This window comes from Neolamprologus brichardi, chromosome 19, assembly GCF_056152115.1.
Source record: "Neolamprologus brichardi isolate AB-2024 chromosome 19, ASM5615211v1, whole genome shotgun sequence".
In the NCBI taxonomy this organism is placed as follows: Eukaryota; Metazoa; Chordata; class Actinopteri; order Cichliformes; family Cichlidae; genus Neolamprologus; species Neolamprologus brichardi.
In genome coordinates, this window is record NC_142122.1 from 8632326 (window position 1) to 8656507 (window position 24182).

Below are 24182 nucleotides of genomic sequence, written 5' to 3' on the forward strand. Positions count from 1 at the left end.
TGACGGTCTGTGGGAAGAACCTGTACAGATGTTTTGATTTGCAGTGGTTGGTACCAGAGAGAAGGCACTGAAACAGGTTTTGTCCAGGGTGTGAGGAAATCTCTGTCATCATCTCTGCTGTGTCTTTTTGATAAGTAAATCTATATTGGATACAATAATCAAGCACTTCATTTAGAATAATAATCATACCATCCTGATTGTGAAATTTGAACGTTAGAAGGCTAATTAATAGAAATGGAGAAAAGAAAATCATGGATTTTGGGTGGGAGGACATGGAGGGGGTTGGTGTGACAAAGGAGGATGCTGTGGATAAGAGTGGGATAAAGGCAGATGATCCGCTGTGGTGACCTCTAAAGGGATTAACTGAAAGAAGAAATAATCACAACGTTTTTCCAGTCACTGAGGCTTTTGCTTGACTGCAGTGTTTTATAGCCCAAATCACAGCATCATATTATTAACAAAAAAAAGCTTAAATACTGAGAACATGATTGGTTTAGAAATATTATTCCAAGTCAAATACCTCCCCTATGACAACCCCCACCCTTTTTAAGTATCCTTTTTTTAAGTGGCAGTATTTCCGACTGCACTTTAAGGCATCAATTAAAAAAAATCCGTAACGCCCTCTTCGAACCAACCTTTGCCCAACCGGAGTAGGAGAGTCAGCTGATTTGATCACATGACTCTCGTTATGCAGCCTGTATACAGCTAGCATAACAGGCCGAGAGAAAGTCGTAGGTAGGAGTAACTTGCACCCAGTTTGAACAAAAAACGGCTCAAAGAAATGAGTAAGTAACTTTTCTGAATTCATTTCTCAATAATTAATGTGAGTGCAACGATACGGCCCTGCCAACTGTTACGGAAGTTATCCGACATTTTTAAGCTACATCCAATCACATTGATTTCTAACAAAAGCTAATGCTAACTAGTGGGATAACTGTCAAAGAAGAAAACCGTTTTGTAAAGCGAAGTTTTAGTTTTCACTTTGGACGGGAAGCATTTCACTCTCTACAGCGAATAAGATGTACAGCTTATTCAATTACAGTTTGTAGCTTTTTATACATTTGGTCTAAATTCTGCTTTTGGGTTGAGTCAGTGAAGAACATATAAATTCACTTTAGGTAATAATGTGATAAGCAGACTACTATTGAAAATAAATGTGTAAGCGCCCCATAAATGTTTAAGACTTATTTCGAGACCCACAACAAACTTTATTTTTATCTTTTGCTTGTGTTCTGCCATTCATGATCTGCTATGTAAAAGGGTCGGTACAGTTTTAACTTCTTCTTTCATACCGTTTAAAATGTATGTAAAATGTATAAATTCCGGGCTTAGGGCAGGTTTTCCAAGGCCTGTTTTTTCTGGTGTGCTTTTTCTGCATTCGAGTGCGTTATCAGTGTGTTTGGGATCATTGTGATGCTGAAAAATGAAGCTGCTGCTTATCAGATGGTATGGTGGCTCAAAATCTAATGATACTTTTCTGCATTAATAATGGCTTTGCATTAACTGAATTAACCACTGGCTTTCTAGCAGCTGCAGCGTGTTTTACAGATGGCTGTAGCTACTCACTTTTGTAACTCCCCCCAGGCCTTCTCTGTAGTATTACACATTTTAATACAGAAATATCACATTTGGCTTCATCACTCCACCAGACCTGATGCCACTCACTTTCAGTCCAGTCCATGTGTAATTTGGCATACCTCAGCCTTCTCTCTGTTTCACTTCCTTAAGAATGGCTTCTTGACGGCCACTTTTGTGAAGTGTCTTTATAACCAAACAAACACTGAAACATTCTTGTAAAAATATTCAGGTACAAAGACTGGACTGAAAATGAGTGAAAAGGCAGCCAAAGAAAAAGCCACTAGAAAACCTTCAAAAATGTGGTGAACTATTCCTCAAGACCACGTTAAAAATGACAAGAAATTCTGCCTCCTTGGGAGCAAAATATGAAGAATTACAGAAATGTTGTCCCAATGCTTTTGCAGCTGTTTTAAAAGAGAACAGTCGATGTGGGTTTTTGAACTAATGTAACAAATAGTCTGTTACTATTAATATTTATGAAAAACCTAAATAAATATCATTGTGTGTTTCAGGTAAAGAAAGCTCAAGGGTGCTCCTTGGCTACCTGGTAGTGAGGTTGGGTCTTCAGGTGTGACTGCTGAGCAGAAAGCGTCACTGGGAAAGTGACCATGCATCCCTTTGGCTGTGAAGCCGAGACATCGCTTCAGGATCTGTTTGAGTACTTCAAGAGGTGCCTGCAGCATGGAGAGTGGGAGCTGGCAAGGGCCTGTGTGCCACAGCTGGTTAACTCTGAGGGAGGACTTTCCGAAAATTTACGGGACATAATCAAGGCTATTGTCAGCCATCCTTACAGCTTAAAGTGAGTCAGAAGTAAATTATAATAAGAAATAAAGGCTATGAAGACATTTTGTATTTGAGCTTCTTTAAATGATTGAGTGCCAATAATGTTTTTTGTAGATGGGAGTCAGTAGGGAGTCCACATAGACTGGCTTGGTTTTGGCTGCAGGTCTTGGAGAAATGGACAGAAGAACAGGTAACTGTCACAGATATAATAAAAGTGAAAAAAATTTAAATTTCTGTTGTGGTATTATTTTATTATTGACATATTTTTAAAACTAATATTGAACATTAAAAAATATTTTTTTTGCTCTTGCAAAAAAAGAGATAATATTTTGTTGTGTAAATAATGTGAAAAGGCATTTAAAACATCACAGCTGAACAGTATGAGAGCAGAAAAAACACCTATATAAAACTTTTCTTTAACTTTAGGTTTCTCCTAATGTCAGAAGAGAGCTGGAGTTTTTGTTACTTCTGGAGGAACTGGGGTCAGAGGGCATACCCGAGACTGTTCTCAAGGTTAATTTGCTTTTTATTGCCAACTAGAGTCGAGCTTACATTTGACAATAAAAACTTTTTGCTATTCTGTAATTATATGACCACAATCTTTCTGTAGGAATTGCAACATGCTTTCTTGGATAAACAGTCTGAGCAAAAGGTGGTGGAGAGTTCAAGAACAACTGCTGCTACTGTTGAGTCTTGTTTGTTAACTCTGTTGGAGAAAAAAAAGCAAAGACTCGCTCAATCTTTAGCACATTTCTTACAGGTAAAGTCAAATATATTGTTACCATGTATGACTAAAAGTACTTGAAAAATGTATCAGTGTAATTATCATATCTTAAAAAAAATAATTTTGGTTTTCCTAATTTCATCCATTGACCAGGCATGCACAGAGGACCATACTCTGCAGAATGCATTCATCCAGCACTTGATAAGGAAACTGAGAAGGCCAGAGAATGTGGAGGAGTGGGTGGAGGAGATATACGCTGTGTTGGCTGTGATGCCATGGAGCTCCCATAGAAGCGATGGGCAGTTGGAGGCACTTTGTGAAGCACTGTGGGCAGCCAGAGTGGGCCCCCTGAAAGAGGAGAGGATCCTCAGCTCCTTGCTTCGCCCTCAATGTGACGCACTTGTCTCGACATACTGCTCTACTGCTCTCAGGCTGCAGAGAGATCATCTGCTGAGGAGCTCACCTCACACACAAGGTAGTCCGTTTAAGGAAATTTACATTATTCTGCCAACCATTCCATGTCCTATAAACCTTATTCTAGCTTAAAAGGTTGATTCTGTTCATCTGGACATAGCATTCTAAGTGGAAGAAACGGTTCGTCACGCATCCAAGAGACTTCTTCAGTCTCAGCTGACTCCAGCTTTCCCTAATCTTACAAACAGTACATTTGCACAATAACTGAAACTAGCCCACTGAAAGAACAATGGGCTGTGAGGTCAGTTTCTTAATCATTAGTATGCAAATTGTCATGACCATTGATCAACAACCACTGATCAATGGCCATGAGTACCATTCACAGAGAGTTGGGGAATGCTGCAATCACAGCATTGTAAGATGGCGAAATATGTACCTTTAGGCTTCCTCCTCGATTCAGAGGTGGCCTTTCCCTTTTCTTGTAAATGGCCTCCTTGACTCCCCGCTCAAACTAGCGTTCCTCCCTGTCCAGGATGTGTACATCCTCATCATTGAAAAAGAATCCACTGGCCTCTAGGTGTAAATAGACTATGGAGTCCTGGCCTGATGAGTTAGCTCTTTTGTGTTGTGCCATCTGCTTCGCCAGAGGTTGTTTGGTTTCCCCACTGTATAAATCATGGCAATCCTTCTGGCACTTAACAGCGGGCACTGTATTACTCTGTGTCGGGGGACCCGATCCTTCGGGTGGACCATTTTTTGGCACAGCATGTTTTGGGGGTTTAAAAGCCATGGAGACGCAGTGTTTAGAAGAAATGCGTCTCAACTGTTTCAATACTCCTGATAGATGGAGGATCACTAAGGGTTGATATTGAGCATGCATCAAGACGTATTCTAGCTTGATCCTTAGGATCAGTATGATGGCCAATGCAGTCCAAAAAAAAACTACTGGTTTTAGCTAGAATATGTGATTAGACTTTAAGCAGTTTCCTTGTTGGTTAGTTTGACAAATTGCTTTGAAGTACAAGCACATGTTCCTATAAGTCAATTCCCCCATGAGCTGTTTTTGTGGTACGTTGACATTTTTTTATAGTTTTGATACTGATGATATATTTATAGTTTAAAAACCAGACATCCTCTGCTTTATTGTGCTCAAAGAGAAATGCTGGCATCACCTCTTTCCTCTTTCAGTCACACTTCTGCATCTGTGGGTGTAAAGCTGTGGCAGTTTTAACTGGCTCTGAAGAAGATTTCCTCTTTTCTTTTTGTTTTGTTTTTGTTGGTTTCTGTTTTGACTATTGTGATTTAGATTTTATTATTACTTAAAATAGGGTTGTTGTTTTGTTTTTAATTGTTTTTGTCTTTTGCATTGGCTGTATTTTAACCCACTAAATCTAATCAAAAACAATTTACTAAAGTCTATAAAAGTCAGGGTTGTGTGGATTTCTTTTATTTTTTATGTTTTGCTTAAAAAAATTCATTTTCATTCTGTTATGAATTCAATTGCTATTTTTATATTCCCCTGTTAGTTGACCTGCCTGAAGCAGAGCAACTTACCATCAGTTTATGTTGTCACAAAGACCGTCCATCCATTTGGAAGACCATCTACTTTGAGTGCCTTAGTAGTGGAAAGCACTTCCTGGAGCAAGTCTTGGTATGTAAATAACTGGAAACTGATAATACTAGTTTAGTAACCAGATATAAATCCCTCCAAGATGTAATAAAAAGTGCATTGGTGGTATTATTTTTATAATACTGTATCTTGATGGTCTAGTAAATCAACAGCATGAGATAAAATGGAGTAATGTAATAAAGCTGGGTTCTTCCTCTAGGTTACTGCACTTGACCTGATTAAACGCGAGGAATTTAGTCAGCTGAAAAACTTGCTGCAGCTGGAGTTCCAGCCCTTGTCCCGTCTGCTGCTGCTGCTGGGATGGACGCAGTGTCGCAGTCTGAGCTCGGCTCAAACGCTGCTCAGCATCCTTCACAAAGAACAGGTCACAGCCAGAATCATTTAGCTCTCCACACATCTACACGCACCTCAACCTCTAAAGACATTTTCCATCTTTTTAATATTTGGCGGTAGTGCTGTACTGATACTGTTTTCACCTTTTCAGGCAGCAGCCAATGACTCAGTTCTACAAGAGTTTTCTAATCTTTTGTCAACTCAGCTTGGAATACTTGAATGGTGTAAAAATAACAATCCGTAAGCACTGGCTTTCTCTAGATTTAAGTCTTGCTGTCATTTGATTTTTAACTAGTTACTTTTTAGCTTTTAATATATTTGTGTTTTGTGTCTTTAGAGGGATTTCCATGGAGGCATTGTTGGCAAAGCTTCACACTCTGGACAACCACTCAGCCCTCTATATCCTGCATTCTCTGACTCCTTTGGCTCAGTTTGAAGAACGCAGGATATTAGATTTATTACAGCAACTGCCAAATTTACCAGAAGCAGGTTTGCGTTATGCATTTTGTTTGTTCAAATGAGTAAAAAATAATGAATTTGATGCTGCATAGTATTTACAATTAAAGGTGTCTGTGGTTCTTTTATTTGTGTGTATGTGTGTTTCTTGCAGAGGGTGATGGGGCAGTTGGCACTCTCAGCCCTGTTGTACAAAGAAACATAGTTTTGTTCCAGGGGTTCTGTGCCATGAAGTATGCCATCTATGCACTCTGTGTGAATGCACATAAATACTCAAACTGCACCAAGTGTGATCCCATGCAGCAGTACCAGCCCTTTGATGCAGAAAAGGACCAAAATAAAACCTCAGCTTCCTTAGAAGGTAACAAGGCCGTCTTTCTTTTATAAAGTTAAGCTTTACCTTGATAATAGATGATAGAAAAGTCTTCTCTCTTGTTTTCTCATTGCAGTCTTTTGGCAAAAACGTACACATTTTTTCTGCATCGGTCACATTACAGTTTACAAACCAAGTTTTAATGGCAAATTTCTTCTAGAAGTACAGAAATATAGACAGGAGGCACAGGGAAAGACCAGGAAATTGCAGTAAAGGTCAAGCTGGGACCCAGAACAAGGACTTCCACTCCTACGTATTAAAGCCATCAAGGTTGTTTACCGTTTACTAATGTTTTCACTTTTTTTGGTTGTGTTGTTTTTCAGATTGCCATTTGGTGTTTCAACACTACCTGTCTGAGTGTCAGCTCTATCTGGAGGCAGTGCCAGCCATGTTCCGCTTGGAGCTCCTGGAAAATATCTTTTCTCTCCTCTTTCTGTCCACCAGTGACTTTGCTCAGCAGAGTCAAAAAGATGCAAACTCAAATCAGAATGTAGGGAATGACACTTGCTTTCCGAATACAGGAAACAAAAATACAGATTCAGAAAACAAAGGACAGATGGATAACACTGAGGAGAGAAAAAAGGGGAATCAAAAGCTATGTTCAAGTCCAACAGCAGACTCTAGTCACCTGGACCTCGGACACTTTATCCAGGGCTGCAAGGGGTTTCTGGTTGATGTGACTGGCATGGAGGGGTTTTTAAAGCTGTTGAAGGAAGGACTGGAGGGAATGTGTGTGGTGGGTCAGCAGGATGGACAGGAGGAAGGAAGAGCATTGCCTCGAGAAGCAGAGGCAGCAGCAACTTTGGGCTGCTCGGTGACTGCTGAGTCATTTGGGTCACGCTTGCAGAGGTTGACCAAACGCACTGCAGAGGCTCAGTGGAGGCTGCAGATTATTACCAGCAACCAGAGAACTGGAAATGGTGAGCTAGCAATTTATTTTCTTTATTCTTCTGTATGTTTAAATAACATATCTGACTGGGAACTGACACATGTACTGTTAATACTCAGGTAATTATTCATCATAAATTCTTGGAGCTTTGATGTTACATTGTTTTAACCGCAGGTTCAGAAAGTCCTCTTACAACGTCAACAGTAGGCTGCACTGTCACTCCTCTGGGACCCCGCAAGAGCTCGAGCCTGAGGAGGCGAAGGAAACCAGGAAGGCATACCATAGAGAGACACTCCTCCACAGAAAAACACAATGGAGAGGTCAGCACAAGCACATCAGGTAAGGAAAAACATCTGGCTCTTCTTTACATATGTAAATACTCCTTAAAGTCTTAAAGCTGTAGGAGAAATGTATTTTTGTTTGTCTGCCTCTGTCTTCAAAGTCATTTTTTTGTTGTTGTTGTTGATTTATTATCATTTATTAATACTTTGTGAGATGGTGGAGGAGGAATGACAACAGGCTCTGTGGAAGTGGAGTTTTGTCCATGTGGAGGTCCCCACAGTTGGCTGGTTCCTGCCATGTTGTCCCCTCCAGAGTCTCTGCTAATGTCCTGCATCCGACGAGGAAACTTCATGGAAGCTCACCAGGTCTCTAATAAAATTTGAATGCAACTTTCTGCTTATTTGTTTGAACAAAGCTAAAAAAAAAAATCATTTTCCTCTTTATTGTTAGAGCAGTTATCTCACTTCAAATTATTGACATTATATTATTATTAAATCCAACCTCACTCATACTAATTATATGATTACAAGCATCATTTATAACACATTAGAAGTTCACTTTTGTGTTGGTCATTAGCCATGTTTACACTTTACCAGAACTAGAGTTAATAACTTTTTTTGATTAACCTGATTTTTGATCACTGGTGACGTTTGTAAGTATTGTCAGAGTTTTTTTCCATCCAGTTAACAACATTTGCTTCTTGACAGGTGTCTGTGGTTTTTGATCTGGAAGCGTCTGCCTGTTGTGGCGAGCTGGTGTTCATGGAGCGCTACAAAGAAGTCCTGGTGGAGTTGGCACAGGTGGAGCAAAAGATGGAGAGTCAATCCATGTCTTCATCCTCATCCTCATCAGAGGGCTTGGGGACAGCAGCTGGGTCAGGGACAGGGAGGAGTCGGCTGGGCAGTAGTGGCCGATCGACACTGCAGGCCATTGGAAGTGCTGCTGCTGCAGGTTTGACTTTTTGTTCTAAAGTTTTCTCCCCATTTTGCTTTTCAGTTCGAGTGTGCATTTTAACTTGGTATACCTGTTTGCAGTAGTCTGGCCTCTTTTATATATTGGTTTTTAGAAGAGATTAGCAAAGCACAGCAAAGACTTACAGGCATCTGTGCACCATGACAACTGACACATGCATATGTTTTTCTTCAGGAGTGGCTTTCTACTCCATCTCAGACATAGCAGACCGTCTCCTCAGCACCCATGCTCACAAACTGCCCTCACTGGAGGAAGGCTACTGGCTAAGTCAGTGCTCATCAGATGCCTCTGGCCTTCTTTACACATTGCTGGAGGAGCTCAGTCCAGCAGCCATGGCTGCTTTTGACCTGGCGTGTTGCCACTGTCAGCTCTGGAAGACGTCTCGACAGCTGCTGGACACAGCTGAACGCAGACTCAACAGCAGCCTGGAGGGTCGAGGTATGAAGCCCAAATTTCTATCTGGAAGAATTAATTTTGACATGGTGATGGGAACGAGAGCAAATGGTGTCTTGTGTTTATCCCTGTCTGCTTCCCCAGGAGTAATAGTTGACCTTAAAGTGCCTCATTCTGAGGGGATCTGTGGATTTCCCATGGTATTACAACAGATCAACAAAATCCTAAATCATTCAACCGCCAGTAAAAGTTCTATAAAAACAGGTGAATGCACATTTTTAAATACTTGAGTTAACTGAATGAATTGAGTTTGCAGAATAGTGTCTTTGTTACTGATTCACTCTTCTTCCTCGTAGAAGCTGTTGGGGAAGACCAGGTGTTTGCCGGCCCATTTGGTTGCTGCATCCAGGAAGTACTGCTCTGTTGCTATCCAACACTGAGTGAAGAATTTATTTCTGCTCGGCTTAGTCTGGTGCAGCGTTTGGAAAACACTTTGCACAATCTGAGTGCTGCTACAGATGGCACAGGTTGGCACAGTTAACATATGCTACATTTGATCAAACAGTTTAATTGAAATATTTAACTTAAAACCCCCTCTATTTTTAAAAAGCTTAACAAGTATTCTCCTGTTTTTTGTTTTCTCATTTTAATTTATAATAGAGGGCAGTGTTGGGAGCGCTCTACTGGCACTTCTGGTGGAGCAGGCCAGTCTGAAGCAGTCAGAACTAGATGTTCATCCGGTGCGCTCCAGCATGAAGCAGCTACTTCGTTCTCTTGACAGCCTCTGTCCCTTCGAGCCAGATAGAGACCTTAGCAGGCCAGATTATGTGCGCAGTTTCTTTGACTACATCAACACACTAGCATCTGTGTTAGTGCGTAGCCTCAGTTCAGAAGGTAAAATGAAGACTTTTACATTTCAGTCATAACTACTTGATACCTACTTCCACCACCTGTTATCTCTGATTCTTAGAGTGATGTTTACAGCTTTTAAGTCCTGTCTAAATTGTGAATGTAGAGTGTTTCTCTTCAACTCCCTGGTCTTGCTCTGATTTGCATCTCTTGCTGTTTCTAATAGACCAGAACACTGAAGTGAAGCTTGGGAACCCACTGCTAGTGTTGCTTCAAGCCCCATTTCAACTTCTCTCTCACCTGCTGTTTGACCGACAAGTATCTCCTGACAAGTATGTATAGTGGTTATTCCCCATCACTATATACACACATGTATGTATGTGTGTGTGTGTGTGTGTGTAGTTTGTACGGTATCTTTATCTTTTTCTTGAGAATAAACAAATGTAAAGAGAGCAGCTAAACTATTTACCTCACAATAAAGATTTCAGTTAAGCATCTTCAAAGAAATCATCTTCAAGAAATCTCATGATTGTCCTGTAAGAAAATCTTGGCTTAAAACTACAGAAATATATATATATTTTTAGGAGCAACATGCTGACCTTTTATACCCTGTTATGTTTCCAGAGTACTGTCCTTGCTGGAACAGGAAGGGCTGCGACTGAGCATCCAAAAAGTGATTGTTCAGCGATGCTGTGAGGCTCTTCCTCTGTGGATCTCCTGTCCAGATGATGGAAAAGAGTCAGATGAGGGCAAGAAAGAAGATGGTGTGTTTGGTGTTGCTGCATTGTCTAACCTACTCCAATGCCATGCTCAGGCTCACATGACAATCCTGGGACTTGCCGAGTCTCAGTCTGATGTGAGCTCCGAGTCTGACGCCTCAGTGGAGGATCATTCTTCTACACCCACACACCTCTCCACATCTCCACCCTCGTCTTCATCATCCTCTTCTTCTTCCTCCTTGAATTCTTTTCTTCTCACACCATCGGCTCTGTCTTTCCTTAAGTCTCGCTCCCCTTTACTGGCCACACTGACATGTTTAAGCGCCTGTAAAGGAGAAACTGCCCGGACACAATCTTCTGGATGGTCTGGATATTTCCGCAGCGGACGTAAAGAAGTTGTCTTAGATGGTGAGCAGATTTCTCGTGAAGCTGATAACCTCCTGAGGGAGTTCCCTATTCTCCAAACTTACCTTCACACCATGGCTGAACCAGTGCTGGGCATGTCATTAAGCGAGAATGAGGAAAGCTCCGTTGGATTTGGGGCAGTTGTCTGCGGGAAACCACTCATCAGTCTCCTGCTGTCTGGGCCGCAAGAACTTGCTGCTCAGGGTGTTGCTGCTGACGCCTTCCAGAAGGCTCTTGCCTCCAGAGACCTGAGCCGAGCCCTCAGTCTGCTGGAGCTCTATGGGCAGAGTTGCAGCCAGGAGGGGGCACTAAGAGACCGCTTGCTTGCATGTGCTGCTTTAGAAGGTAAGGAACTAAATTTTCTCTATTTTTTTATATTTGTAGAGAAAGTTTGTGACTATTGCTCACACAAAACTAAACATTTTAAGTTACCAGTGATGCCTCTTGGAAAGTTAGATTTTTATGCATCAACAGAATACGAAGAGAATAAAAATTTTTATTAAATACTTGAGGTCAAATTTAGTAATCGCAACCATGTAGCATAAAAATCTTAAAATTAAAAAATGTACCATTTGTTTCAACTTTAACTAAAATGCTTGTTGTTTTTGCTCAGATGGAGATGAAGGTATAGGTCATCTGTTCAGAGTACAGGATCCTAATCTGCGAGCCCGAGTTGCCCTCCAGGCTCTGGAGCGGTGGCCACTGTTGGCCTGCCTGGAGCTGCTCGAGTTTTGCCTTAATGACCCGAGCACAGAGACCTCACTGAAAACAGATCTAGAGCTCAAGAAGAAAGAACTGGACCTTTACCACCAGGTAGTGCAGAATTTAGTTACCTTTTTTTTGTTATTGGGAAAAAAATCTATATTCTAACAAAGTAGTTGCAGAAATACAGTTTAGACATGTGCTTGTAAACTTTTTTATAGAAGGCTTCTGCAACTTTGAAAATCAGTATTTGGTAGTTTAGTGACTCCAATTCTTAATGGAGTTCAGCATGGTGTACATGTATTATATAATATACCACTCAGACACTTTATTTGACTTTCCATTCTGTCCTGCCAACTGTTTGTGGTCCTCTTCCTTGTCACAGATGTTGAATTTACAGCCTTCGTTGCCCTGGGGCACTTGGCAGGAGCTGAGAAATGAATCCAAGACAAACTCTGAGTCGGTGTTATCTATGATACTCGAGGCAAAGGTAGGTGCAGCTTAGTTGGAACAATTTATTGTCAGGACATTAGACAGGAAATTAGTATCACCAAAACTTAACACAGACCTTATTCTCCATAATATGCAGTTGTTTATGTATATTCTTATCATTATAATTGGTTTTTATGTTTTTGCAGGAATTTCATCTTTGTGCACAGTGGACAGAGCTGTATCCTGTATCAGATCAGCTGAGACTGCAGCTGCAAACTGAGCATTTGCTTCATCTACTGGAAAAGGAACAGACAAATGAGGCTTTTCAGGTTTGTTCAACTTCTTGGAAATTTAGATTGAAGTCCATTTTGAGATGTATAAACATTTGTTAGAGTGTGGTCATGTATCATTAAATCTATCCTTGAACTGGTATAACTGGTATGTCACTGTTCAAACACACACAGTTTTCTTTCCAGAAAACTCTTTATGTAATACTAACTTAAAATCAGCATCATATGCTTGTGTCTGTGGTGTACTCTTCTTTTGCATGGGGAAAAAACTAATTAGCTTTGCATTTTTTTTTTCTACGTAACATAAAGCATATGATTTTTTTTTTTAAGGTCTTCTAAGATCGTAGTTTTTTTTTTTAACATTTCAGAACATTTTCAGAACTCATTTACCGTCTCAAACTTTTTTCCTCTATTACTATGTGTTCTTCTCTCCTAGTTAATATCCTTTGTCCCTCCCTTGGTTTGTTTAGTTACTCGACGGGCTCTCAGATTTTGCAGCTGGTCTAGATGTTTGTGAGCGTGCCCTCGATCGTCGCCCTGGACTGGATGCATGCCACTTCCTGGCAGACTACCTCACCCTGCATTTCCAGAGGCAGGTGTCTCCTGCACGTCGCCGATACATCCACGCGCTTCATCTAGGCTCTAAGGTTTGTGATTGGGAAGTTTGCACTAGTATGTTAACATAAAGATGATAAATAAATGATAAACAGCGTTAGTAATTAGTAGACTTGAGGTGCATAATGACCATTGAACAATCATAACTTGGGTAAAATCTTCTAAAAAAAACATCTTTTGGATGTGTTGTTTAATTTCAAAAATATCTTTTAAGTAATATTGTATCCACATAGTGTGATTCAATTCATAATCAGATAATAATGATTGTAATACTGCACATTGTCTTTGTGTCAATTGCAATTTCCCCTCAGCTGTTTGTAAATTTCCCTTCTTGCAATAGAGACTTCCACAAGTCTGCGTAATTCTGTAAACCTTAGTTTGTTGAAAATACTTTTGCAACTTTTCAATTCTAAAATTGTAATAGATTCACAGGAAACCATAAGCTCTTTCAATTAATGAGAAAAATATCTTAATATGTGGAGAATATTCCTCTAATACAAAGTAATCCAGTTAAAAACGTGGTCCTGTTTTCCAAATCTGAATTTTTTTCTGTAAATGACTAGATAAGGTCTGCATGTGATTGGTGTTCTGTGTCTGGGTGTGTGTGTGTTTTGGTTTTTTTTTGTTTTTTTTAAAATAAATAAACCTGTTTATTAATAATCACAATAATGTTACTATTGCCAGGTTTGAATGAATCTGGCCCCAAATTTTAGTTTTAGACTTTTTAAGTTGTTCTGCATTGTTCTCCAATTGAGCTGCTTCCTATCTTTGGGTTCATTAAATGTGCATCCTCCTCCAGGTGTTGCTGACTCTGCCTCCAGCTGCCAGGCAGGACTACTTCCCCTTGCTGTCAGATCCACTGCTCATGCTCGAGCAGCTGTTGATGAATCTGAAGGTAGACTGGGCTGATGTGGCAGTGCGGACCCTGCGGAGCTTGTTGGTTGGCCAGGAGGCTGGCTTCAGCGCTGAGGACATTGATACGCTTCTAGCAGAGTACGCCGGCAAGGCTCTCGACTTCTCCTGCGCCCCCAGAGAGAGGGCTCGATCTGGTCAGTGCTAATCTTACAGCATACGGTTGCCAAGTAGACGAACATATCAGAGATGGGCAGCCACTTGAGTTAAATGTTTGTAATGCAAAGGTTTAATAAACTGCTGAAAACTAAACTGAATTGTTGTGAGACTCGGTGGAATTGATGGAGAAATATAGTTCTAGTTTATGTATTCTTGTCTTGGTTATGTACTCCTGTAATAAATATTTCACTTGTTAGATGAGTAAAGAACCATCCACCTTACCAACTGGTTGTGTCTAAACATAACACTTTATGTTCCAGATTCTGTAATCAGTCTTCAGGAAGCGCTGATACAGTGTCCTGCTCAAGACGGCTCGCTCTCTTCCAGTCGAGTTGAATCGCCAGCACCCTCCAGATGTGAGATATTTTGATATGTTTAATGTTGATATTGCTGCAGTGTAGTTTTTTGTTTTTTAATCATTGTGAGTGTTTCTTTTAATTACAGGCAGTACCCCTACACACTCAGCCTCGGGAAGCAGCACAGACAGAGAGAAGGATCGTGGTTCAGCAGGGAAAAAACATCACTCACCTGCAAAGTTCCAGCCTCCAGATCAACCCCCAGCCCGCAAAGATTGGGTCCCAGACACCCAGCAGCATGTGTGCATGGTTTGCAAGCGTGAGAGGTTCACCATGGTGAGTGATGCAGTTACCAATGAAAGAGAGTTACCTGCTCAAGTTCAAGTGTATTATTTTATTTATTTTATTTTATTTTTTGTCATCCTGCCTTTTCCATTTCACACTCTATTTCTTTGATGTGAAGAATAATTGGCCTCTGTATGAAATTTTTATGGCGAAAACATGACTGTTAATATTGGATCTCCTCGACAGATTACAGAAATACAGTTTTCATGTATGCTCAGCTGGGATTTTTCCTTTGCTTTTCTGGTTTTAGTTCAACAGACGTCATCATTGTCGGAGATGTGGCCGTCTTGTTTGTAATGCGTGTTCGGAAAAGAAGATGCCTGTTGATGGCTGTCCAGGAGAGGAAGTCAGAGTCTGTGATCAGTGTTACACCTACTTTCACCCAGAGTAAGACATTTATCAGAGCTAGTAGTTCCAAATGCATATGAATTACGGAAACCGAGTAATAAGGGAAAAGAAGGGTTTGAATATAACTAAAAAATTAATTTGTCTTTATTTGTAGTACTGATGATGAGTGGGAACCTGCTGAAGGTAAATTAAATAATTTTATGTTGTGTTTTGGTGCTTTCTTGTGGGTTTTTGCAATATTAGAGTTTTACAATATGTTGAATTTGCTAAAACGGTGGAGAGCCACTTACATGCAGCCATTCTTAAATACGTAATTAATGTAGACTATTATGATGATGTATTCTCTTCTTTTTTAGCAGTGGATGGTAGCCCTGTGGTCGCAGAGCAGTTTCCCCTCGATGGGATGCTGCATCTGCCTGAAGTGGTCCATCGACAGTTCCTCCTCAGCACAAACCCTGCACAGAACCAGCATCTGCGGAATGAGTTCTACTATGAACAGGTTTGGATTTGTGTAGTCACCATCCATCCCAGCGCGCAGGTTACCTTTACATGTTAGTCATTAGCAGCTTATTGAGGGTAACTTTGTTTTTATAGAGCAAAAGCTTTATATTGAGCTAGTGCCTAAATTTAGCTGACAATTTTGTGTGATTTCTGTCTCTGTCTACTTTAATAGCTTTCAGTTAGTGGAATTAACCAAGTCAGTATTTTAAAAGTAATAATGCTCTTTCCCTAAAACACGTAGGCTCCCAGTGCATACCTCTGCGTGGCCATTTTATCTCTGCATAGTGACCAAACCGCCTGTGGTCATCAGCTCATCAGCCACTGCCGCTCCTTGTCTCGTAAACTGACCAATCCAGAGGTGGATGCCTGCCTGCTCACTGACATCATGCGGCGGCTGTTGTTCAGTGCCAAGTTGATGTTTGTTAAAGTAGGCCGCAGCCATGACCTCGCCTTATGTGACAGGTAAGATGAAACCCTGGGTAAGATAGATTAACCAGCAGTTGAGAATTGCATGTTATTATGCACACTGTGCAATCATTAGGGTGATGAGAAAGAGCGTGAGATATTGTGCAAAATGTAGATGAGTATATGTATGCATGTAGGTTAGCTTTCAGATTAATAAGAAACCGAAAGTAGATGCAGCAAAGTCAGAAAACAAAGAAACTCATGGACTGGACATACACACACCCACAACCACTTACACAAACACACATGGACAACCGTACCCTCAAACACACAATAATAACATGTACTGAACCACCACTCACAACCACTAGCACTTTATAGCCTCTGTAGAAATTATCCACATATCTCACTTATCTTAACTGCACTACTGTATAGTTCTGTGTAAATAATCATTCTGTACATACGATAATTGTTAATCCTACAACTGTTTATAACTTGCATAGTTCACATTTCTGTATAACTGTATATCTCAGATTTCTGTATAGTTTTTTATTCATATTTATATCCTGTTCATAGCCTGTACATAGCTTGTACTCACTACAGCCTGTACATACTTATAGTTATAGAATCATTCTAACTCATGACTAGTGGTTAGAGTCTGTGTGGGCAGAATAACCACAGCTCAACCAGAGACATGCAGAGAAAATGATAAAACCTATGACAGCTAACAAACCAACCAACCAGCTAATGCAGAGCAGCATATTAACACACAGATACATAACAGCATAGTAAGTTATTTATATATGTACAGCATATGTATACATGTGTCCATGTGCTCTGTGCATTTTTCTTTTTTTTTCTTTTGTTTTTCTTTTGGGTTTTTTTGTTGTTGTTTTTTTTAATACTTTTAATCACCCATTTCAAAACAGTGAGATAAGTTGCCATAGCGCTATTGTTGGCATCATAAAAGACACCTGGCCAATGACTTGTGTTTGCTCTGAAAATATTGAGTAATACAGGCACATTTGTTTGGATTTAAGATGATTCGCTGTCATTAAATGAGGACAGGTGAGGTCACAGGAAGTATGCTGAAGTAGTTTACGGTTACCAGCGCTCAGTGGATAGCCCTTTATTTCACCAGACTAATACAAGATATTATGAAAGCAGGTGTCTGACTGTGCTTCTTATTCTCTTTTTCAACAGTTACATCAGTAAAGTGGATGTGCTTAAAATTCTGGTGACAGCCAATTACAAATATGTTCCCTCTCTGGATGACATTTTGGAGACCTCCGCTGTCACACGGCTCCGCAATCAGCTCCTAGAAGCAGAACACTACCAGCTAGCTGTGGAGGTTAGAGGCTGTTCTTTAAATTAAAGTTTAATTTCAAGGAAATGCAGAGAATTAAATCACAAAGCATTTGTCATCTCTTCTTGTTTGGTTGCTAGGTGTCAACCAAGAGTGGTCTTGACCCTGGTGGTGTGTGGCAGGCATGGGGAATGGCATCTCTGAAGGCAGGAAATCTTTCAGGGGCACGGGAGAAATTTGCTCGCTGCCTGAAGCCCCCAGTGGACCGCAACCAGCTCAACTCGGGTCCCTTATTATTACAGGAGATTGTCCAGCACCTGGAAACCATGGTGCGGCCCTCTCTGGCTATGGTAGGTAGCTACTTTCATGGTGGCACTAGCCTCCAGCCCACAACATATTAAAAATGGAAGAAATGGGCAGATGTGTAACATGCTTCCCGTCTGCAAATAGAGTAGGTCATCGCACAACACTTCCTTCTCAAAGTTTGATATATAACCATATTAACATTTTTAACACAAGTGCATTGCTTTGCATGCATCTAAAAGGTCAAACTGTACACGAATGCAAATGCTGAAGTACAAGAAAAAATGTGTGCTGGCATTTTGTGAAGCTGTCATGGTTAAGAAATATATACATACTGTATGTATACAGTAGCAGCTACATTCTTGCAGTCAGTATTGCACACAAAGATAAACACTACTATGTGTGCCTGCCTGTTAAATGAATTTGAAAAGATCACTATCACACGCACAAATGTATTAGGATACACCAAATGCCTGTCTGACGTAGCAATAGAATAATTGAAAACATTAAAAAAATATAGCCATAAACATTTTCTGATAATTTCCATTTTTTTCACTTTTTAAAATAATGCAATAAACTATAATTTTACCAACATGTATTTTTAAGAGCATACAGCAGTGTCAGGCAGAGTTTATCCTCAGACAGAAAGACTAGACTAGCTGTGCTACCTAACACCTTAGGCCTCTAGCACATTTCTTGCATGCTAGACGAACCTAGTAAGTTCTGGCATGCGAAGCACTACACGTGTCGGATTCTAGTGCATGTTAGCAGTAGAATTCAACACTACACGTGTTGGGATTCTACTGCATCTAGAATCCAGACTAAAAGAAAGTAAAGACAGACCTATGTTAATGTTGAGTAATCCTAAGAAACTGTTTTCTCAATTCAGGAACACCTTTCCTTTTCAAGCAAAAACACAACAAAAATCTTTGTTAAATCAGAACAAACTACAAATACACAGAAGTTTTTTGTTTTATTTTTGTACCTGCTTTTATACACAATAAATGCATAAACCTTTGTGTTGTTGTTTGTATTCTTCTATATATCAGTCTTATGGTGAAGACATATTGGCATCCCTGCGGGAGCTAGAGAACTCTCTGTGTGAAGTCAGTCCTGTGGAGCGACCGGAGGGGCTGATGCAGAACAGTGTTCTCCACCAGGAATGTCTCTACTACCTGAATACATACGGCACTCACCTGGGACTGATCAGCTTCTATATGCGTCATGATTATGTAACAGAGGCTCTGGCATACCTTCTTAAAAGGGTGAGGCCTAAATTATTAAAGGTGTCCATATCCTTTGCATGTTTGGATCAATATTAAACTATTTTTACTTTCATTTAACTGGAGAAGTCAAAGGAGTGAACAGCACATGGTACAAGCCAAAAACAGAAATCTCAGTCCTCTTTTGTGATGCAGCTTGTGTGGTGTCAGGAGATTATCTAACTCACCTTCGGGTATTCTTTGATACCCATCTGTTGCCAAGATCTCAGATCCTGCGGGATTTCAGGTTACCTATAATGTGTGGGCAATGAGGTCTATGTGACACTGATTTATTAGCGATGGTTCGTTTTCAATTTGGCCTACAGTCAACAAAGTACATTGAGTAATAGTATTTTGTATCATAAAACTGTTTCTTGTGTAAGCAGCATCACATGTAGTACATGGCTTCACTTGCCTGAAATTATTGCTGGATGTGTCATTGCATCAGTTGTATCCAAGTTTGTCATTTTTTTTGCTGTATTGTGGATCAGGAGTGTCCAGAGGAAGTATTTCTAGAGGGTGTGTTGCAGCCCAGTCTGGAACGGGGCCATCTGAGCAAGCTCCAGGGAATACTGCAAAAGCAGGACCCCAGCCTGGAGACATGCAGCCGGTACCTCATTGCTTCCTGCCAGTTTCTTCAGCGACGGGGATACTATCACTCTCTCTACCAGTTTCAGCAGTTCATGACGGTTTGAGGACTTTTTTCTTCATGCTCACTTTTAGGATTTCTTACAAACTACTAAAATAATAATTAGACTGAAATGATAGGTGGATGGTCTGAGACTTGACTAACTTATTATTCCAAGCGGGGGGAAAAAACCTTTATATTCCCACATGAATGAATGGACCTGCACTTCCAGTAGCAGTTTACGTGCCCATCTCTCTTTCGGCTTAATCAGGACCCTGATGAAGGTCACAAGCCAAAATGCGTTGGTCAGTCAATAAAGGAACAGTTTTATTGATTTACCATTGCATTTCGGCTTGTGACCTTCATCATGGTCATGACCTTGATGAAGGCCACAAGCCGAAACACATTTTATTCTTTAGGATTGCAAATTGAGGTCCTCATGATGGTGGGGAAGCTTTAAAATTGTGTTTGTCTGGACAGGATCACGTGCGTGCAGCCATGACCTGTATTCGATTCTTCACACATCGAGCCAGTTCATACCTACAGCTGGGAGAAAAACAGGTATCTGTTATGCAATAAGAAAATATTTTTTTAAAAATAGTTTCCTCTTCTTACACGGGAAAGATGAACTTGAACTTTATTTTGCACAGCGTTGGTTGGTCAGAGCCAAAGAGCACCTAAGGACGTACTTGCAGGAGCAGCAAGGTCGGGGTTCTGGGAGGAGACGGTCACACCCCAACTCTTTCAGGAAGATGATGTCATCCAGTGATGTGTCCAGGTTATTTAAGAGCTTTATGACAATTAATGAAATAGAAATCTACTTTTGACTACCAATCATTTGGAAAAAAAACTCTGAAAACTTTATTTAAAATGCCTCATTATTACTGTGTTTACTTCAAGCTTTTGATCTTCGCCTCTTTTTTTTCTTTTAGGCACATGAATACGATTGAGCTCCAGCTGGAGGTAACCCGTTTTCTCCATCGCTGTGAGAATGCAGCATCCTCCAAGGCCCCACAGACCAATCCCTCTGCACCCAGTTCACTGCCTACGCTCTTTGGAGGAAGCCCTATGAAAGTAGAAGTTGCCTGCAAGGTTAGGCTGCGGGGTTTTTTGGAATTGTATAAAGTGATAATCTTCTGATATCGATAATCGAAAAAACACAATTTAGCATATTTAAGTTACTCATTAAGCACTATATATTTAATTTTAAAAAAAAATGTGTACAACAGTTGCCGCAGGGCGCTTAATGTGTGTGTATGAATATGTATGTAGCTAAAAATAATACAAAATATTTTGTTAGAACTGGTTTTGTATGTTATGTATTTGTACATTGTTGTTACATAAAATCAGGACCGTGTTTTATGATTTGTTTTTGCAGGTGATGCTTGGAGGAAAAAACATAGAAGAAGGATTCGGCATTGCTTACAGAGTCATACAGGTATTTTCATGTCTGAGATCAGAACTGCTTTTAGCCAAAATTCAAGACTGCAAACAAAGCAGTTTTTTTGTGTGCAGAAGTCTTTGAAATATTTTGCCAACATAAGTATTGGAAGTAAGCACCAGTCGAGCTGAGATAGCACAATAATTAATTTAATTATCTTGGTGTAGACAGCCAAAAATGATGGAAGTGAGATTTCCAGTGTAACTTACAAAATAAAGTACAGCAGCAGCAAAAACTGAGCAAAATGAAGAATTAAATTACTGATGTGATCTTTTTCTCAGTTTGTCAAGAGATTTATTCTAAATGACACTTCTTCAGCTGAGAGTCTAAGAGTGAAGACACACACAGACGCTGCACTTTTAACTTTCAAGGGCGTTTCACAGAGCGCTCACATCAGAGAGTGGGGCCCTGTGATCAGCGCTCTGTTCTTGCACTTGTCTTTTATTTATACAGAAGGAAAATGAAAACATTTGTTCAGTGGAATGTTGATACGTGAGCATATGTGTATGTGATTGTGTGTGTGCGAGGTCAGAACTGCTTGTTCAACTTCTTACTATCGCTGTGGGAGGATTCAGATAGTAATATCAGAACACGTTTTATAAAGAACAATCAGTTCTGAACAATGAAAAGGACAATCAGTTCTAAGCAGGGAAAAGGTCATCATGCAGTATTCTATCACATGTAAACTTATATCATTAAAAGCTTATACTGACTACTAAGTACAATTTTCCCTTAACACAGTTAAAAGTTGAAAATATAGATGTTGTCTCCCTCTCCTTCAGGACTTCCAGTTGGAGGCTCAGGCTGTTTATGTGCGAGCTGGACAGTGGCTCATCCGACGCAAGCAGTACGCGTCCGTGCGGCAGCTGCTCAAATGTGTGGGCGAATCAGGCACTGCCACTAAAAACGACTGTGACGCCCTCATCCTCAACTACATCTCCTGTGCAGAGAAAGGACCAGCTGATGTGAGTGACAGAATTGCTATGGAGATGCATGTGATAGGGATATTCATTATACTAACTATACTTCAGGCACAGTGTTGTACGCTCATCCTAAAGACTATTCTCTTTAATATGGTTTAGGCCAAGGAGCTGGAAAGTCTCATTCTGGAGATAAAAAGCACAGAAAGCAAGGTAGAGTAATAATTGCCTTGTTTTACCCTTCTTTGCCTTCCACTGGGATTACTTTTCTTGCCAGAGGCTGCTTAAAAAAAAAAAAAAAAAACTACCCTCACTGTATTCCTCTGTATTTCCTTACAATCGATATTACTTTATTTTTTCCTCTGATGCCTGTCGTTATTTGGCTTTTTTTCCTCCTTTATTAGCATCTTTGGACGTTGGTGAGTATAATTTTATGGGAAGCGGCCTTCTAATTTCATCGCTGGTTTTTCGTCAGATCAAAGCCTTCCTGATGTGCAGTAAGCTAAGGCCGGCGTACCTGCTGGCAGTGAAGCTGGAGACAAGCCAGGCAGGCCCGTTGGTCCAGGATGTCCTTCAGGCCGCTGAAGAAGCACAGGACTCAGTAATGCAGAATATCTGCCGCCAGTGGCTGGCTGAACACAACAAGTCATCTCAACCGCGTCAGGGGCGCACCAGGTAAAGGTACAGTGGGCATAACAAGGGATTGCACAGAGAGCACACAGATAAGCCCCCATTAAGGACAAATGAGAGCATTCAACTTTTTGGGAAGGTGAAAGATTAACTTATGTAACTGATATACAGAGCTTATCACATTTGCCATTTTACTAAAGAGTCCTCTTATTAGATTTTTGGCTCCAGATTTGCCCTGCTAACACTTCAGCATACACTTTTAGATGATGCATTGCATTTTGTGTAAATGTACCAGTACTTCACACTAAAAATTTAGTTGGACATTATTTATATTATCAATTAATTAATATTGTACTAGACCCTTACTATCACTCTAATGTGTGTTGCTATTGAGTTGGCATGGGACAGTGGAGTCTCAATGTGGAGGAAATGCGAGTTAAACCTGGAACAGATCTGAAAAATGTGTAAGAACTGGGTTCTTTTAAAACCCTGATATCAGCTTCACTCTTTGGTTGAGTGACCTTTATGCCACTGCAAAACAAACGGATCACCACTGTGCTTTATTGCCATTCTGGAAATATTTTTGCTGGCTTTTTTTGTTCATCTGCACAGTATTTGTGAGGGAAAAAAGTTACTGCATTTGAGCGCAACCGGTGTTACACAACAGAACTGCTAACTGTTGCTAATAGGTACAGTTACACCCTTGAAATATAAACGTATTCATGGTAAATCTGTATATGTTTAATATTTGTTTCCTACCTCAGCCTAAAGGGAAAATATATTGACTAGAAGGCCACTGACAAATTTATTACCTGTAGGTATCTGTGTGTAGGTGAGCTTTTTACTTATGAGGTGTCGTCTGCCAAGAAGTTAAATGTTTCAAAACTGTCTTGTTTTTGTAACCATAAGGAAGATGTTTACGTGTTGTACATGTGAAGCACATTTTGTGGCCAGCTTTCAGTGCAAGTTTCTTTTTGATTAAAAAATAATAATAATAATAATGATAACATTGAAATATTGGAGGGCATTTTGTTTGCTTTGTTTCCAAGAATTCAGGTCTCTTGTTTGTTAATTTGTGTTTTGGTAATAATTATCCCGAGGGCGGCAGATTGTAAATTATGCTTTTTGCTTCGTTCTCACGGTAGATGTGAACGATAGATGTCTCAACAATTTAAATTCCTAAAGACTGACATATACAGATGAGTTGAACAATGTTTGAAAAAGGGATTGTACTGTTGCCAGATATTTTCTTTTGATATGTATTTTTTCCCTTTTGATTTCACAAATCTGCAACCTGGAGAAAGAAAAAGAGCAACTGTGATGTTCTTATAGCACCACAAATGCAATTTTTGGATAATGTGACAATCACCCAAATTGCTCAAGCTGCCTTTCATGTGTTCTTTGAAACTGTTCTGATTACATGGTGATGTGGTGAAGTGTGTCTTCATTTAGATCTGACACTGTGGTGTCTGTTTGCCTTGCTTCGCTCTGCTGCACTAGTCAGAAGACTAAAACCAGTTTCCTGTTATTGTGAGTGTGTCAAGCCAATTTTGACTTGAGAGCCACTCTCATTCTCCCTGATTTTGACTGTTGTCTCATCACTGCCGCACTTTATAAATAATAATATCAAATATTTTGAAAAATTTGAAGGTATATAATATGGTAACTGCTTTAATGAATCAGGGACTAATGGTTCAAAAATATAAGTTGTTTTGCCATCCCTTATTAAATAAAATAAAATATGTAACACTGGACTGTACTGCTGTGCCTTTTTCTATTTTCATCATTTTAGAGTTTGGGTTATTCACTGAACAATCAATCTATTATTAAAGAAGAAGATTGTGAGATAAATAAATAATGAAAGCCACTGTTGGTTTTAGCCTTACT

The 24182-nt window shown here is 40.1% G+C and overlaps 1 protein-coding gene across 3 annotated transcripts; it reads left to right on the top strand.

Moving 5' to 3' along the window:
• The first annotated feature begins 668 nt into the window (after positions 1–668).
• Positions 669–24049, top strand: zfyve26 (zinc finger, FYVE domain containing 26). 3 transcript variants are annotated; one of them, XM_087833065.1, is made up of 43 exons: positions 669–785; positions 2091–2377; positions 2476–2551; positions 2788–2874; positions 2972–3121; positions 3239–3560; positions 5026–5150; positions 5329–5493; positions 5614–5702; positions 5800–5951; positions 6073–6279; positions 6615–7211; positions 7355–7519; positions 7676–7827; positions 8170–8413; positions 8609–8872; positions 8972–9091; positions 9184–9354; positions 9488–9721; positions 9903–10008; positions 10301–11145; positions 11414–11613; positions 11888–11992; positions 12141–12263; positions 12695–12871; positions 13639–13888; positions 14171–14266; positions 14355–14542; positions 14802–14938; positions 15054–15082; positions 15256–15398; positions 15642–15862; positions 17009–17156; positions 17252–17461; positions 18464–18679; positions 19168–19365; positions 19785–19865; positions 19955–20082; positions 20237–20396; positions 20683–20742; positions 21528–21710; positions 21828–21878; positions 22141–24049. In XM_087833065.1, the coding sequence occupies exons 2-43, from the start codon at positions 2187–2189 to the stop codon at positions 22342–22344; spliced, it is 7770 nt and encodes a 2589-aa protein (XP_087689191.1). In that variant the 5' UTR covers positions 669–785; positions 2091–2186; the 3' UTR covers positions 22345–24049. The 3 variants fall into 3 exon arrangements, with proteins under 3 accessions (XP_087689191.1, XP_087689192.1, XP_087689193.1); XM_087833066.1 differs by having other exon boundaries at positions 15259–15398; XM_087833067.1 differs by having other exon boundaries at positions 9187–9354.
• The last annotated feature ends 133 nt before the right edge of the window (positions 24050–24182 follow it).